Source organism: Mustela putorius, unplaced genomic scaffold (genome assembly GCF_011764305.1).
Source record: "Mustela putorius furo isolate JIRA1106 unplaced genomic scaffold, ASM1176430v1.1 tig00003942_pilon_pilon_pilon, whole genome shotgun sequence".
NCBI lineage: Eukaryota > Metazoa > Chordata > Mammalia > Carnivora > Mustelidae > Mustela > Mustela putorius.
In genome coordinates this window covers 14779064-14790313 of record NW_025422087.1, presented here as the reverse complement: position 1 = coordinate 14790313, position 11250 = coordinate 14779064, and the positions used below count along the sequence as shown (strand labels likewise).

The window sequence follows — 11250 nt, the reverse complement described above, 5'->3', positions numbered from 1 at the left end:
TGTGGTGTGCACTTGTCACAGTGCCTGAGACTGCACAGACACATCATTGTCACCCAAAGTCCATCATTTCCACTCTCTGGGTTTGGACAGACATGGAATGATGGGTATCCACCATTAAAACATCATACAGAGTATTTTCACTGCCCTAAAAATCCTCTATGCTCCCCCCCTCATTCCCCCCCCCACCCCCCCCACCACTGGCAACCTCTGATCTTTTTGTTTATAATCCCCGTAGTCTTGCCTTTTCCAGAATGTCACGGGGTTGACGTGTGGTCTTTTCAGATAGACTTCTTTCACTTAGTAATATGCATCTGAGATTTTTCCATGTCTTTTCATGACTCGAGAGCTCATTTCTGCTTAGTGCTGGTTAATCTTCCATTGTGTGGATGGACCACAGGTTTGTTTTGTTTTAATCTATTTACCTAGGGAAGGACATCTTGGCAGCTTACAGATTTTGGCAATTATGAATAAAGCTGCCCTTAACATCCACAGGCAGGTGTTTGTGTGGATAGAAGTTCTCAGCTCCTCTGAGTAAATACCAAGGAGCAGGATGGCCGGATCATACCATGAGAGCATGTTTAGTTTTGTGAGAAGCTCTGAAATCATTTCTCAAAGTGGCTGCCCCTGTTTGTATCCCCATCGGCAATGAAGGAGAGTTCCCGTGGCTCCCACATCCTCGTGGGCATTTGCTGGTGTCAGTGTTCCGGCTTTGGGCTGTTCCCATAGGCGTGTGGTGTGAGGTGTGTTACTTTGCATTTCCCTGATGGCCTGTGACCTTTAGCCTGTTCTTGAATGCTTATTCACCATCTGTATCTCTCCTTTGGTGAGGTGTCTGGATCTTTTGCCTGCTTTCTTATTTGGGTTCTTTGGGTTTTTTTTTTTTTTCTATTGTGAAGTTTCGAGGTTCTTTGCATATTTTGGATAACAGGTCTTTATCAGATATATCCTTCCCGAATGTTTTCTCCCAGTGTGTGGCGTGTCTTCTCATTCTCTTGACAGTATCTTTTGTACAACAGATTTTAATTGTAATGAAGTCCAGCTTATTGTTTCTTTCATGGATCCTGCCTTTGGTGTTCTGCCTAAAAGTCACCTCCAAATCCAAGTTCATCTAGATTTCCTCCTGTTAATCTTCAAGGAGTTTTATGGTTTTGCATTTTAAAAAGTTGTCTTATTTTACGTATTTTTTTAAAGTAAACTCTGCCCCCAACTTGGGGCTTGAACTCATGACTCCAAGATCAAGAATCTCGAGCTCTACTGCCCGAGCCAGCCAGGCGACCGTATGGTTTCACATTTTATATTTAGGTCTGTGATCCGTTCTGAGTTGATTTGGGGAGGGATTTAATTAATCAAGTAGCTCTGATTAAAGTCTGTTGGAGACCTCTGTGGACTGTGGGGGTGGGAAAGGCAGTGGGGAGGGGGAGGTGGCAGTCCCAACCACCCAACCAAGTGATGGAGGGTCAGTCCCAGATGGTCACAGCCTTATTTTGCGGGTGAGGACCCTGGGACTTGCCGGGAGCTGAGTCCGGAGGGTGCAGGACAGTCAAGAAGGAGGCGGGGTGGGGGCCCCGCAGGGTGTGGGAGAAGGAAGGGAATGGGTGGACAGAAGGGCTGGGATGTATGTATGCTTCTGGGCCTGGTGGGGTGGTAGGCTTGGAGGCACCTGCAGCCAAGAGACAGGAGACCACCAAGGAGGAAAGAGAAGGGGGTTCCTTCCCTGGGTCCTGCCATGGGTGTCATGAAGAGGTCCCCTGACTAGGGGTCAGAGAGATGGTGAAGTGCTTGTTGTCAAGCTGGTTGATTGAGTGTAGACCCAGCAAAGGGATCAGTAAAGACAGATGCAGGGGAGATCTCCCAGCCCTGTTATCCCTCTGCAAACACAGGCCCTTTCCTGAATGTGGATTCCACTGGGTTCAAGAGTTTTGCTGGGGAATAAAACAATTGGGCCACATCAGCCGGAAGAAAGCTGGTATGGCCTGGGAGACTGATGGGCAGATGGGCCCACAGCTGGGCTGACAGCCCTTTGTCAGGCACAGCTTGTGGAGCTGGGTGGGAGCCTGTGGATTGGGCCTGGAGGTCATCCCAAAGCCAGATCCTCTGTCCTGGAGAGCAGGAGGGGGCAGGGGAGAGGGGGGAATGAGGAGACTCTGTACGGCCTGACCCAGGGCCTGGAATTGAGGATGTCTGGGTGGATAAGGTTGATGGGGGCTGGGATAGGCTGGGATAGGTGAGGGGGAGCCAGGATTTGTTCCCAGGCAGAATCCAGGCTGCCAGGTGAGGCCATGACAACACGTGGGGTCAGAGGTCATCCTCAGCCTCCATGGGTGGGCCACTTGCTGGACCTGGCCTGGGCTCAGAACCAGAGGGGACTCTGAGGTCAGTGAGGTTGGAGCCCCGGAGTGGCTTCACATCTGCATCAGAGCGCAGCATCTGGGGGGCTCCAGGCAGGCTCCTGTCCCCTTCCTATTTGGGGCAGGCCCTGCCATGGTTGCCCCAGAGACGCCCTGTGCCGTCCCAGCACCCCCGCACTCATCAGCCTCCCGGACCCCAGGCCTGGGGGCCCGTGTGGGTCTCCAGATGAGCTCCCTGAGACTCCCTAAGTTTCAGTTCCTCCAGCTCCTTCCTGGCAAGAGTGAGTGAGCCCTGAGCTGTGCCGTCCCTCACTACCTGTATGTAATCAACTGAACTCTCTACCGTCTTCAGTATGAGTCTCTCGCTATAAAATGGGAACAATGTACTTTTTTTTTTTTGCAAGGGGCTCCACTTATTAACCAAGATATCAGCAGAGTGCGTGGCACTGTCTCCTGGTATCCAGTAGGTGCTTAATCAAGAGTGGGAGTCTTTCACAGTGCTACTAATTTTTACACTGTTTTCCTTTGAGAAAATTAAGTTAACAATGTTTCTTAAATCTTTTTACAATGAACACACACAGTACAAGACTCAAAGATTCCCAGGATGAGAGACTGCCAGGCTCCTTCTCCCACTCCTTGGCTGTCCTTTCCCCTTCCCAGAGACGGGATATGCTCTGCAGGGAGACACGTTGTATTATTCCCCACCATGCAAATACTACTGATCGGTCATCATGGCCTATACCTCTTTTTGACATTGTCATTATAATTTGTTATTATAATGTCATTTTTATAACTGTGCACTGAGCAGACTCTGCCATTCTTGACACCGTAGCCTCCTTTAAGATTATATATATATATATATATATATATATATATATTTTTTTTTTTTTTTTTTTTTTTGTCAGAGAGAGAGAGATTGCATAAGGGGGAGCAGCAGGCAGAGGGAGAAGCAGACTCCCTGCTGAGCAGGGAGCCCAATATGGGACTCGATCCCAGGACCTTGACATCATGACCTGAGCCGAAGGCAGCGGCTTAACCAACTGAGCCTCCCAGGCACCCCTGTCCTTTCTTTTTTAAAACTCAATGATTAGGGGCGCCTGGAGACCCCCCCCACCAATTCACACACAGAAACCTTAATCCCCAGGGCAATGGTGTTCAGAGGTGGGCACCTCTGGGAGGTGGTTAGGTCATGAAGGTGGAGTGGAGGCCTCTTGATGGCATTTGCGCCCTTATGTGCTGAGCGGGCACCGCGAGAGGCAGCTGTCTGCAAACCTGGAGGGTCTCTCACTCGAACCCCCCATGTTGGCACCCTGAACTTGAACTCCTAGCCCCCAGAAGTATGAGAAGTAAATTCTGGGCGTTTAAGCCATGCAGTCCGTGCTCTTCTGAGAGAGTGGCCGAGCTAGGTGCTGCCGTTAAGGTGACAAGAGGGGTAACCAGCCCATGGCCAGCAAGGGAGAGAGTGCAGCCCTCCAGCCCAAGGAGCTGCACCCCCGCAGGCAGCCTGAGTGAGCTTAGAGCAGTGTCCTGCCCGGCAGACAGCATGACCTCAGCCATGTGACCCCTGAGCATAGACTCTGGCTTGAGCCTGCTCAGACCTCAGACATGCACAACCCTGAGACTGTTTTTGGAAAGCGTTGTTTGGAGCAGCTAAGTGTGTGAGCGTTTATGAGGTGGGAAGGGAAACGCCCACTTCTTTCTCTTCAGACTTCCACCTTCCTGGGATTTTTATTTTTATTTACTATTTTTAAGTCATCTCTGTGCCCAATGTGGGGCTCGAACTTATGACCCTAAGATCAAACATTGTAAGCTCCACCTACCACCGAGCCAGCCAGGCGCCCTTGCTCTGACGGGATTCTTGACATTGAGAACATTTTCATGGATCACTCATTTAATTTTTTAAAGAGCAATTAAAAAACAAAGTACTCACCTGGAAACAGGTCCACGTGAAATAAATGGACACGAAAAAGCAAATTTCAAAGCAGTACGCATCCTGTGATGACATTTTAATTTTACAATCTGTGTTTAAACAGAGATCTCTGTATAATCCCACCAGAGATTTCTGTCTCTAGAAGGTCTGCTTCCTTCCCTGGGAATGTTTACATTTTCAGCCTTATCTCCAGTCCCCGAGTAGAAAGCAGGCTTTGTCCACTGCTGGAGGAAGCCCAAGCCTTTTTAAACCCAGTGTAGAGGGCCACAGGACGGGGGGGGGGGGGGGGGGGGGGGGGGGGGCCAGGATCCCAGAATGACACGTGGCCCCTTAGAAGCTCCGTGGTCTGTGGGGTAGGAGTGCAGGGGCCAGTGATCATTCACATGGACAAGTAAGGAAAATATTGTAGGTAATGCTTTACCAGTGTTGGGCAAGGAAGAAAAACATTACAGCAGAAGAGGTAGCTCTGCAGAGGTGGCGGGGGTGGGACTGAGGAGGAGGAGGAGGGGGAGGAGGGGGAGGAAGGGGAAGCAGGTGGTGGGCCAGCGAGACACACACCCCAGCAGCCGGGTGCGGGTGCGACGGGGGTGGCCGGGCTGGCCTGCCTGATTCTGGAGGCTTCCTGGGGTCAGAAGGCTGTCTCATGGGGGGGGGCCTTTGAACTTGGGGGGATGTATGGGGGTGGGGGTGGCCTGGGATGTGCTAGGGAGTGGTGGCAGGAGGAAGGGAGCCCCCCAAGGCTGCAGAGCCCCCTTCGGCCATTTGTCTCCCACATGACAAGTTTTGTCCGTTTTGCTTCTATCTCTGAGCCCCTAAGTACCTGATGGATGAGGCAAGAGGGACTGGAAGTGGGGGTGATCACGATCAGAACCCTCCAGAGTCCCAGGGAGGCTGCCATCTGGTCCTGAGCCATCCCTCGGACTCTGTCCCTCCTGTGCTCCTGCCTGGGTGACAGAGGAGGCCGGCTTAGGGTTCCCACACCCCTCAGGGCTGCTGGCAGCAGAAGCAGATTGACCTCTGGCAGAAGAGATGGGGCCTTCCCAGGCTCCTCTACCCTGGGATTCATGCTGCCATGTTTGGGGAGCCGCCCAAAGCCACCAAGGCCACCAGCCCCCAGTGCTTTGTCCATGCCACATGGGAGGGGGAGGGGGCTCCCTTCAGCCTTAGCATACTCAGGCGCGGGGTGGATACACGTGGTTGCACGGTGACCCAGCCACCCCCTTTCCCAGGACTGACACAGGCTCTGTCCCCGAAATCACAGTGCCTCCCCTGAGGGTGGGGCTGTCGCCGCTGGCTGCTGGCCTCTGTCCCCAGCGGCCCTGGCCTCCCTGCCTCCTCCTCCAGGGGGGCAGCTGCTTTCCCGACTTCCCCCTTGAACCACCAGACTTAATGGGATTCAGAAACTCACAAACAACGTACCACTATGAGGTGATAGGATTCTACCCAGATTGACTGATTTTTTTCTTTCCTTCTCTCTTTCTTTTCTTTCTTGGGGGGGGAGGTGTTAGCAATATTAGGCTTTTTTAAAACGCCAAATAAAAAGTACATGAAAAGAAAAATGCCCATATAAGCCCATCTCTTTCCTTACATCTTGCCCTGAAGAAGGATCTTCTAGAAGCTCCTCTTCCTCCCTCCCTTTCTCTTCAATTAATTAAACAAAATTTTATTGATGATTTTGCCCCTTCTTTGGGTCCTGGGGACATCCGAGGAGACCAAGAAGCAGCTGATAGGGAAAGAGAGCTCAGATGCAGGGGTGTGCAGTGGGGAGCTCCCAGGGAAAGGGACTCACCACACAAAGCTGTGTTCCACAGCCCAACGGTGCCCTCGTGCACCCCCCTTGGCGCAGCTTGGTCTTCCCCTCTGCTTTGGGGACCTCACAGTGCTCCTTCACCTTCCCCCACACCTTGGGAGGAAAACTGTTCACATTTCTCAAAGGAGGCTCTGGGCTCTTTACCATCTCGGGCCTGAGGGACACCCTGGAGATCTGAGCCAGACCCAGAGCAGGTAGAAGTCCAAGACAAGGATGAGGGGTTCCTTCCTCTGCATGACAAAGGGTGGGGACTGCCACAGCCCATTGTCACAAATCTCCCAATCCGCACTGGCTTTCTTGGGCCTCTGGCCTGGGCTGCCAAGAGTCAGCAACTCAAAACAGAGGACTCCCAGTGAAACCCAGATTTCAGATAAACAACAAAGAATTAATTAGTCAAAGTACATCCCCAGCTGTGTCTTGTCTTTTATGTGGCAGCATGACCCCTGGCGACTGCCCAGGTGTTTCATTTCCCCAGTAAAACTCTCCAAGCACCTGCAGACCCTCCAGCCCTTGCAGGAAGTCTCAGGAAACCCCGGAATGCACCCCCCACCCGCCCCATCCCCTGGACAGAGTATCTCCCCGCCGGCCCCGCAGCTTCCTGGGTCGGCAGGACTGGCTGGAAAGAGCTGGAGGGTGTGGAAGGAATTCAGGCTGGCCGCCAGAAGGCCTGATGCTACATGTAGCCATCAGCGACTGGGGGAACTCCAGGAGGTTGTCACCTCACTGAGCCTCCGTTGTCTCCTCTCAGAGGTTGGAGTGAGTGAGGCACTGGCTGGTGCTTCCACGTCTAATCTCCGAATCCGTGAACAGCCACCAGATGCCAGAAAGACGGGGAGACGGGTCCTTGCTGGACACACCCCCAATGGTGCTGAATTATCACAGCTGTGGCCATGCTGGGCGCTGTGGGCCCTGCCCTGGCCCCGGGCTGCCCTAAGCGGGGAGCACATCCTCAGCACCTTGCTGCGGCAGCTGCAGCTCCAAGAGGCGCCCATCCTGGACGCAGGCGACGTGGAGAAGCTGGTCACCCCCGCGCACGTGATGGCCCAGTACGTGGCCCTGTTGCAGCGCAGCCATGGGGTCCGCTCTTGAGGTTCAGCCAGAGGTTCCAAGATGAGGCCCTCTTGCAACCTTGCTGAGTCCTGGCTGGGGGCAGGGCAGGCGAAGATGGGAGAAGACTGTTCTGAGGGGGCCGGCGACGGCGACGAGACCCCAGGGTGTGAGGACAGCTGCATCCCGGGGAGGGGGTCTCTGTCTGCCCTGAGCGCCCCGCTGCTCAGGCCCAGGAGGAGCTGCCCCACTGCCAAGGTCGAGGCAAGAGAGGAAGGACCTGGGGTTCGGGGCTTCCCTCTGCTATTTGTTGTCCTGCCCTAGAAAGTCCCCCCACATCTCTGAGCTTGTTGGCTTCTCTGGAACCTGGGGGGGCGGGGAGAACCGGCTCTGATTCCCTCCCAGAGTGGGGGGCAGCTTGTGAGATGAGAGGGAAGGGCTGATTCCATCATTTTCAAGGTCAGCCTGTGGAGAGGTGAATGGCCCTGCACTCTCTTAGCTTGTGGGGCTGGGGCGCCCCTCCTCAGTGCCCAGGGACGGACCCACACCTGATGCTTTCCAGCTGGGAGGGTGGGTTCTTGGAGGCCGGGAGACTCAGGTGTCGGGGACACATGGCCTGGGCCTCTGAGGGGGCTGTGGGACCTGTCCCATCACTGGCCTCCAGAGTCAGTAGCCCTGCAAAAGTTGGTTACAGGCCCCACAAAAGCCAGTTCCTCCAGCTGGAGACATCTCCCTGGACATGAGAAGGAAATGAAGGGATTTCAGGGCTCTTGCTCTGCCTCTTAGGACACTCAGCTGGTGACCAGAGATCTCCGTGGCAGGGTTCTCTGTCTCTCTCTCTCCATGGGCCCTCCAGTTTTGTTGTGTCCTTTGTCCAAAGAAGGCTGCAGGTCCGGGGTCATGGCTGGCTCAGAAGGTGGAACATGTGACTCTGGATCTTGGGGATGGGAGTTTGGGAGTTTGAGCCCCCACAGGGCATAGAGATTACTTAAAAGTTAAAAAAAAAAAAAAAACCCACCAAAAAAACAAACAAAACCTACCAGAAGTCTGCATGTCTGTGCACTTAAGGCCCCAGCCCCCACAGAGATCCCTATCCTGTGGATTCCTGGGGATCTCCCTGGGGATTCCCAGGGAAATGCTGTTGGCTGGCCCCAGATCCTGCTCCTCTAGCAGCTGCCCTTCTACTGGAGAGGCCTCCTGACCCTGTTCCTGTCCCCAGAGGTGGCAGGCAGGTGGCTGGCTTCCGAGGCCTCCACACATTTGCTGGTGTTCAGCATGGAGTGGTGGATGCCCCCCAACAGCAACCTGGTGTGGGCCGGCCGTGCTGCGCCTCTTCCAGGAGTCCCGCTATGCAGGCATGAGTGGCTGTCCAGTACAGCACCCGTGCCTGCGTCACCGTCGAGTGGCTGCAGGTCTGCGAAGACAGCTCCAACAGCACCTTGCTGGTGGACTCCAGGTGGGTGCTGCTAATGGGGAGGCGAGGGCAGGGGTAAAGAGGGTATGGGAGGGGAGGGGGTGTGTGGAGGTCACAGTGGTGAGGGGAGGGGAGGGAGTCCTAGATGGGGGGGGGCGGGCGCGGAGGGGGCAAGAGTCAGGGCGCAGGGGAGGGAGGGAGAAGTGGGGGTGCTAGCTCAGAGGAGGAGACAGGAAGGGAGGGGGCAGAGAGGGGGGAACGGGGTCCCCAGCACAAGGGAGGATAGGGGAGGCTGGGGGAGGAACCCCTAGCCTCCAGCTCAGATCCCTATCTCAGCGCTGCCCTGTCGCAGGCTGGTGTCCCTCCTTGAGAGCAGCTGGAAGGCCTTCGACGTGACAGAGGCAGTGACCTTCTGGTAGCAGCTGAGCCAGCCTTGCCAGCCTCTGCTCCTGCAGGTGACGGTGCACAGGGAGCACCTGGGCCCGCTGGCCTCGGGCGCCCACAAGCTGGTGCGTTTCGCCTTCCCAGGCCCAAGGGCATGTGACAGGGCGAGCAACAGGGTGAGCCCCAGCTGGAGCTGCACACGCTGGACCTGGGGGCCTACGGGTAGGAGCCTGGACCCCACCGGGGACCCCTGATCACAGTGCACAGGGGGAACGCCAGCTGAGTCCAAGTGGGACATTTCAGGGTGCCCATGGGAGTGAGTGCCCGCAGGAGATTGTCCTTCAGTCTCAGGACAAGTGGCACTTGTGATATACTGTTTGGCTGTTGGTAGTGACCTGTCCTTGCCACAAATAGTCAGCCTTTTGAACATAAGGAGCAGCTCAGGATGGTAAAGCTCCCTCCCAGATGCCCCACCCCGCCCCGCCCCCTACCCCATCCCCCGCTGACCTCTGCCTCTCCTTACTCTGCCCCCTTCGCAGAGCTCAGGGCGGCTGTGACCCCAAGGTGCCCGTGACAGAGGCCACCCGCTGCTGCCGCCAGGAGATGTACATTGACCTGCAGGGGATGAAGTGGGCTGAGAACTGGGTCCTGGAGCCCCCGGGCTTTCTAGCCTACAAGTGCGTGGGCGCCTGCCAGCAGCCCCCGCGGCCCCTGCCCTTGGAGTGGCCATTTCTGGGCCCGCGGCAGTGCATCGCCTCTGAAACAACCTCGCTGCCCATGATAGTGAGCGTCAAGGAGGGAGGCAGGGCCAGGCCCCAGGTGGTCAGCCGGCCCAACAGGCTGGCCAGGGTGCAGAAGTGCGGCTGCTCCTGGGACGGGTGCCTGGGATCTGGAGCCTTAGGTGGGGGGCGGAGCCACCGAGGGACTTGGCTGTGTCAGGGCTAGGGGTTACTGCTGATGGACAAATGCTCTGTGCCATCTACTGAGCTCTCTGTCCATTCAGCTCATCTCCTGATTTTGGTTTTCCAGGGTCAAGACTCCCTGGCAACTGGGTAGCCCCTGCTGGTCTTCTGTGTTCAGGTTATGGTATCCCAAGCACTTCTCTCTGTCAGTTCTATAATGGAAGAGCAGGAAGCCAAATTGCCATTGTTTCCTTGCTCTGTTGCTGGACCTGGGCTGAGCTCTGTGGATTAGGCTTGTCTTAGGGTCAAGTATGGGTTGTGTATTCCCAACCCAGATAGTAAGGACATCTTCTAACAAGTGAAACACGGTTTCATCTGTATTTCTCTATTTTACCTGTTACCCAGAGGGAACAGGAAGTTCTGAGGGGATTAGGTCAATGTGCTTAGAAAAACAAGAAGGAGCTAGAGAGGACTCAGTCAAGGTCTCAGTTGTTTAGGAAGCTAAGACTGAAGCCATTCAGGGTCCAGGGCACCCATCCTGCTAGAAGGCAAGCGGACGTCTTTTGTCACTGTTGATATTTTACCTTCCTGGACACAGTGAGTGGGCTTTGTTTCAACTCTACTTGCTACAAAATAAAAATGTCTGTGATGAAAAATATCACGAGAACTCTAAGGCTGTAGGTCAGCCTTTAGCTGTGGAAGCAGATGAAGGGAGCAGATGTTGAAAATTAATATGACATTTTTCCAATGCACTGGTCACAGGGACTGATAAGCTGTGACTTTGAACCCAGCCTGGACATCTTGAATTGGAGACAGTGTGCAGAGCTCTTATTAGCTCTGAATTCCGTACCCTCCAAACCTCTATTTCCTTCCCTACACAACAGAATAATCCCTGCCTCCCAACCATCTACCGGAGATTTAAGGAGATGGTGTTTTTACCAACACCTGCCACACCGATGGTACATGACAAGGGGTTATGGCTTTCTGAACTGACATTCAGACCCACTTGGCCTTCTCTTGATTTTGAAATAAATTTCATCTACTGAAAGTCAAGTTTAGAAATCCCTTTCCTCTCTGCAATTTTGAAATCAAAGATTCGGACATTTCTCTCTCTCTCTCTCTCTCTCTTTTTCCCCTTGGTCAGTGGCTTCACCATTCTAACTTCCTAGAGGGCAGAGCCTAGCACTTCCTGGGACCCCTCAGTTCAGATCAGGCAGGTGGTGGTGTCATTAACTGAGTCAGGGAAAGAATGAGGATGGGGGCGTGAGGGATGGGAAGACAGTAGACAGTCCGAGAACTCTGGTATGGCCGCCGGGTGGCGGGGGCAGGATATAGTCGTCCAGCCAACCATGGGCAGGAGCTTGGGGGAGGTTAACTGTGAGGCCCTTGTCCGCAGGAGGTAACAGCAGGAGAGG

General features: G+C 54.4%; 1 protein-coding gene across 1 annotated transcript; it reads left to right on the top strand.

The window, feature by feature from the left end:
- The first annotated feature begins 7252 nt into the window (after nt 1-7252).
- On the top strand, nt 7253-9277 carry LOC101689643 (left-right determination factor 1). The gene is given in 5 exon segments (XM_013061140.2): nt 7253-7399; nt 8306-8501; nt 8504-8591; nt 8902-9091; nt 9094-9277. Coding segments are annotated over 5 exon segments (687 nt in total). The 3' UTR covers nt 9160-9277.
- Nucleotides 9278-11250: the final 1973 nt, after the last annotated feature.